This window comes from Anneissia japonica, unplaced genomic scaffold (genome assembly GCF_011630105.1).
Source record: "Anneissia japonica isolate Jap-2015-1 unplaced genomic scaffold, ASM1163010v1 scaffold1946_len758022_cov188, whole genome shotgun sequence".
NCBI lineage: Eukaryota > Metazoa > Echinodermata > Crinoidea > Comatulida > Comatulidae > Anneissia > Anneissia japonica.
In genome coordinates, this window is record NW_022694730.1 from 220823 (window position 1) to 227608 (window position 6786).

The following is a 6786-nucleotide window of genomic DNA, read 5'->3' on the forward strand; positions in this document are numbered from 1 at the left end:
GGACGAACATTTGAGTATATACGGAACATTTATTAATTTTTTCTGCGAAGTGAGTCTCGTAAACGACAATTCACCACAATTTTGGTAAAATTAATGTTGAAATGAAGAATATATTTCAGTCTAATGTTAGTGCAAAATATCATTAGGCCTTTGTAATCACCGCACGACGCGCGACTAACATGGCAACTAACACGCGCGTGGGTAAAATGTCACGTACGCTGACGGTTTATGGTTTGGTTGCTATGGTTTTTGTGACGTTCAGTGTGTAGGGACGCACGTGCGCCTAGAATGTCGATGCCCGAGTTATAACCTTTGATGTCCCGAGATGTGCGTCCTTTTGTTGAATTACCTTGAGGATACAAAGCGCCCAGAATCAAAGCTTAAAATGGCTTTTATAAAATAACCTTTGACAAATATGTTTAATAATAATGTGTATTTTGTATAGTTCTTATGAATACATCTAAAATATTACATAAAAATGTATATTATATCCATGATTGCATTACTCTTATTGGTCATAAAATTCAATCAAAAATAGATTACAGTACTTAAATATTGCATGTTATTTTGCAGTAATCTTTTCATCCATATGCAAAAGTGTACAAATGTATCTTCCCCCTCCCCCTCCCAGTGTACTGTTTGTGCACTTGTAAGAATGTTGATGGTTGTAGCGAGTCCTTTACAAACTTGCAACATACAAAGTATACTGTATTGGTATGTTTGTGTTCTGTATGTCTGCATAAAAATATACAGTGCACTACTTTTATAGATTGTTTTTGCATAGGCCTTAACTTAAGTTGATATAAATAACTAAAGCCTGGTTCTCACGAGAGCACTAAGTATCCGGATCGGGAGCTAACCGTCAGCGCCAACCGTTAGCACCTGTGTGAGACCGTAGCAGTATCCGGATCCTGCTAACCGTTAGCAGCTGTATGAGAACATAGGCCTAGCCTATAGAAATATTCAATGCATTTATGTATTAGAATCACACGCCTCTGGGCTTCATTGTTTTATCCTTGAAGTATCAGTTTTAATTAGGCCTGTGTGTTTATTTTTATAGATTGATTTTGCATAACCCCTACATTGGTAATAAGCCGCCTTTTGTAAGCATAAATAGGCCTATTTGAATGAAAGTAACGTAAATACCTTGATATAAATTTTTAGTTCGTCCATTCTTTCCTTTCCTCTTTCATTTTCTTTGACAGCAATCTCACTAATCCGACGGACTTTCCAAATTCCAATGACAGTTACAATGTACATGACAAAATTGAACACAATGCAAATGGCTACAGGAATGCCAAAGGCATAAAGTACAGAGCGATGGTTTGAGAACCAGCAAAGTATTTCTCCTCCATACCTGAAATCAAATTTACCGCTGAAGTGAAGAGTAAGGCATAATGCTATGACAACTGCAGGAATGCCCCAGCCATAAAGCATATATAAGCCAACCAAAAGTCTTTTATTAGATGTACTTGACCGAGGGGACTGCGTTCCAAATACTCGTGCCAGGTCAAACGCAATAACATTGGTCCACATAAACATAGCCAGCCAGAAGAAGTGCATAATGGCAGCCGTTACAATGCAAACGATTTCTGGTTTAGTTACATAGGCAATTGTAAGCATTATAAATTGTGCTAAGAAAAGGGATAACATTAGACACAACCGGCAGATACCTGGCAAGTTGAGAAGCGAAGGGAAACAACATAGGGTTAATATAGATATGAGTAGCGCCACTAAAGATATTATACAAACAGTTACGTTCACTATAGTCAATGTTCTGTTATAAAATAATAAAGCCCTGTGTTCCTTCGTTACATTTACAAGATAGTTTCGCAAAACTCTGCATGACAATTTTGAATTATTGATTGTCAATGTAACCCAACCCTCATCAGAGTATCCATCGTCAACCGGGGTGTCGGACCCAAAGATCTTAGGTCTACATGTGATACATACATTCCTTTCTTCGTCTACCAATCCACGATTATCCTCCTCATTTATTTCTTCATACTGATAGTTGCCAGAACCGTTGCCTTCAATCGGCCCCAGCTTGTCTGATGATTTTAGGCCGAAGTCACCTAGTAGCTCGAGATCAAATAGGCCTATATTTTTACCGGTATTTAAAATCGATATGTACACAGACACGCTAACGATCATTCCATTATTACATCGTTGACATTTTGTTGTTACCTCATCGTAATATTCATTTTCGATACACAATTTTGGATGAATTTCTAAATTTAATACCTTAGCGGGGATATATCTAGGTTCATCGAGGATATATCTAGGTTCATCGAGGATATATCTAGGTTCATCGAGGATATATCTAGGTTCATCGAGGAAATGTCCATTCGGTACTGGTCGTACACCGAAGACAATGCCATATACAGGTAGAACGGTATTACAATTATAACAAGGCCAATAACAATTTAGGCACATGTTATTTTTATACATATGTGCGCCATATATAATTACATCAATAAAAGCACTACAACCCAATACAAGTTTTTCGGGTTTATCATGTGGGCACGTGTCCAACAATCGTAGAGAGCATGGGCGCAGTTCAACGGATATCTCACTGACCTCCTCTACCAAAAACTCTAACGAACAATTAGTAGTTGATTCAGATGAGCTGGCACACAACGAAAATGTAGAATTCGATTCTGTTGTATTGTTTTCACTGTCAGTAACATCCATATTACAAATTCCACAGAACCGGCTGGCGTATACGTAACCTGTGTCGTCACCAACCAATTTGCGCACTGCACCGGGCACTTCACATTTTCTTCTGATATCATCAGAAGACCACGATGGCGGGCAGGATGCCACAGCTAATATTCCTTCTGATGATGGTTCAGCACTGTCTGGATTTGCGATGCAACTCCATCGTGGTTTGGTTGTACCACTTAAAGAACGATGGCGTTGGTGAATGATGGACGCGGCTAGGTTCTTGTTACTTGTTTCGCTATCATCGCTACAGTAGTATAGGTAATCTTTAGAACAGTCACCGAAGAATAAGCAATCCTCATCACAAGCACAGTCCAAGAGACTCAGCCTGGTTGCCGAGCAACGATTTGCACAAGAGTCTTCAAAACTAACTACAATTTCCTGGGAATCTGAACAAAAAAAAATGAAAATAAATAGAGTATTAATAATAATTACTACTTCTAATGATAATTTATTATTATACCTATTATTATAGTAGTATTAATAATAAAAACAACATTTTTGTTTTAATAATATATTGAAAAAGTTCAGAGAAAGGCAACCCGTATGAGCATCCCTTTTTGAATTTATTTCTGTATTTAGTTACGATGAAAGACTTGCTCATTTTAATTTAATCTATATGAACACTAGATATGAACGGAATATATTTTAATTTTATTTGTATTTAATTGTTTATACTGTCTATATGACTTTGATTGTCACAAATTGTTATGATCAACACAAGACACTCAGAAGACTTGCTTTTCATGCATGCCTTCAAACAAATCGAAATACACATGCACAAACCCCTAACTAACGTACGTCAAGCACGTAACATCCTACGTGCTCCGCTACGCAAGATGAATAAATCATGACGTCATCCGTTAACGTTAAGCCGGGCACTCACTGCGTCTTACGACGGTCGTACGACCGTCGCACGACGAATCCACCTCTGCTTCCAGCGAGCGATAGACGACGTAACGCCGTCTACTGATTGTCAGTGGCAGTCGCGTGTGTTCATCGTCGCGTCGCCGTCGCGCGCAATGAGCCGGCTTAAAGTTGGTTTTCCACTAGGCGAATTTATTCGCGCGAATCAAAGCGTCGGTTCGCTTCCTGAGCTTTGATTGGTTGCGCATTTTATCGCTTCGCAAAAACTCCGATAGAAATTAAACGCGCATGCGCATGAACCGACGCTTTCAATTCGCTGTGGAAAACCGGCTTTAAGGTTAACGTCGTGCGGCGAAAACTACCTACTTTTTAATTTAAACTCTTTTATAGTAAGCTGCTCAGGGAACATTATTATAATCTTTAATGACTGTCCGTTTAATTTGCTTGGGCATGTCTGGATACCGAGTCTTCTGGGTGTCTTGCCCTATGTTGTATCTGATTATATTAATGTGTATACAATTTATCTTTAAAAAAATTAATAAATAAATATAGGCCTATATATTTTTGAAATTTAATAACGATTTTAAATATGGTTACGATGATGGTAACTGAAATTTTATTTATTTCTATTTTCTATATTGTAATTTAAATTTATATTTAATCTGCTTCTTCTTTTTATTTGTGTTTTATTGTTTTCTGATTCCCCAAATCGCATGGAGAGCCACATTGACAGTAATTTATTTTACTTTTTGGTTATCCCGCCGGCCCTTGTGGAGAATCAGAGTCCAACATTTGTTGTATCTTAATTGTTTTTCCGACTGCTTTATTTTTTTTAAATATTGCATACAGAGAAATAAATATTAAATATATTGCTGTTAAGAAATTAATGTTTATTAATATTACATTTGATACCTGTTTACAATCATGCGCAACGTACAACCTCTTTTAATGAGAATTCAACGTGCTGCAGTGCTGTTTTCCGGAAGTATCAATCAATTTAACAACTGACCAATCAGAATAGAGGGTGGGTGGGTCCATTCGTTAATTGCAGCATAGGGCCTATGGTATCACTGACTGAATAATTAATCAGTACTGTAATCATTAGTACATTTTACAAAACAAACAAACAAAACAAAAAAAATTTCATTCAATCGCCAACCAAAAACATGATATTAGCTTTGTTTTTAAATAAAGTTAATACATTACCATTTTGAAAAGCTTTACTGCTAGTAAATATTACACATGAAACAAAGAGCCACGATAGCGCCTTGCCAAGAAACATCATGCTACTTAAAATTCGCCGATATTACAGGACTCTAAAATAAAATGAATATTACTCATTTAAAATGTGTGCATAGACTATATTACTGTAATTAACAAAAACTTAGCATACACAGCCGTATTCGTGTCGACTTTAGGTTTTCAGTAGCCGACCGTAGAGAAGAGGTGTGTGTTTTCTGATGGCTCGATTCCTTCACTGTATTTTATGTGAGAAGTTAATTGAATGGAAAATATTATCTGTAACTGTTTATTTATTCTACATTTGAAATATGCAATAAACGAATGGATATTATTGAAACAGTTTAGTTCTGGGTATTTTCCCGAGTCTGGGCCCGAGCGGTAAGTCATGGGCGCCGCTAGCTAAGCCTTAATATCATCGCTGGTTCCAACTGCTCATCCCTCCCAGAGTTTGGTTGAAACCAAGTCTTCTCGGATAAGGAGTTCAAATGGAGGTCCATTGTACACATCTGGCTCGTGTGCACTTTAAAGGACCAATTGCATCTTTCGGAAGGGTAGGTGCCTGGGTAATCAAGATGCTATGATTCATTTCAGCTCTTGTCTTTGTGGAATGGTGTGTGAACATTAGCTTACTATAAGCGCCTCTTTAAGGCGGCTAGGAGAGTAGTCACGGACCACGCGTCGCCAAGGGCATCAATCCGTGGTGGAAAGTGGGGGTGGGGGTCGAATTTCAAAATAAAGTCTTGACTAGGGAACGGGCCGGTGGGGGTCCCGGAAGCTATGGCCTTTTTTAAGTGATATCTAATTGATTTTAAGGAATGCAATTAAATTACTTCCGCACTACATTTTCAAAATACATTGGCGGGTCCAGAAATTCGAAAAGGGGGCCCACGGAGGGGCTTTTACAAGGAGTGTAGGCCACCCCAGTCCCACCATGGTTGGGGCTGAGGTAAGAACATTTTTTATTATGGCGCCTCTAGTTGACCGGAAATGGCACTCTCAGACCTACATTTTAATATAATTTTGTTTTTCCTCCACTTTTAAATTTTGAAACATTTAAGGAGGGTGGGCCCCACTGGAACTTGCCACTGAAATACTCATTTTGAGATCGTAAACATTTTGGCCTAATATATGTTTACACACTTCCATTATAGTACATTGTTTTCACAATAAATTTAGCCTCTGATTATCGTTGAACCCGTAAAATCGATGGAGTTTGGTTACGAAATGTACAGTACAAACAGTTGCGTTTTTACTTGGTTTTGGTCACCGGAAATACGCACCTCACTTGGAACAGAGCACAAGGAACAGACAAAAATAATGGCAGATATTCGTAATTGTTGTTGTTCATTCCACTCGCTTTGAAAAATGGGATTTTCTATAGAAGATTGGTGAAAAGTTGGGGAGGGGGGAAACAATTGATATGTTGTCCCCTGACTTTGAAATGTGAGGGAGGGGAAAGGATGCGTGTCCCCCTGTCCCCACCGATCGACGCCATACGCAATTCAGCAGGCTGCGAGATGGGTTATTCTCCTACGTTTATCATTTACCTTTACATTGAAAATTTAGAGGAGAAATATTAACTGTGAAAGTTTCAAGTTTGGTACTTGATTGTTGAAAAGAAGTTTCTGAATACAGGTGATAATGATATTACCGGATAGGTTAATGATTTTAAATAGGCCACAACTTTAATCAGAATCAACAAGATAATATGAAAACCAACAACATTCGTCAATACGAATTTTTAAAAAAGAAAAAAAAAATTCATAATGATTCCAATTCACTATAGACACAGTTCAGGAAATGACTACTGTATTCGTATATAATAATAATAATAATAATAATAATAATAATAATAATAATAATAATAATAATAATAGTGTAGTTTTATATAGCGCACATATCCATCTAATGTAAGATGCTCAGGGCGCTTGATATGTGGATATATACTTTGCA

General features: G+C 37.6%; 1 protein-coding gene across 1 annotated transcript in view; it reads right to left on the reverse strand.

Annotated features, from left to right (window-relative positions):
• The window catches only part of LOC117101201, a 6086-nt gene extending 1177 nt beyond the window's left edge, over positions 1–4909 (reverse strand). Inside the window, exons 1-2 of the mRNA XM_033241108.1 lie at positions 4798–4909; positions 1147–3113 (exon numbers count right to left, since the gene is read on the reverse strand). Of these exons, the coding sequence (XP_033096999.1) occupies positions 1147–3113; positions 4798–4876 (2046 nt within the window). The 5' untranslated portion in view covers positions 4877–4909. The remainder of the gene's footprint in view (positions 1–1146; positions 3114–4797) is intronic.
• Between the last annotated feature and the right edge of the window lie 1877 nt (positions 4910–6786).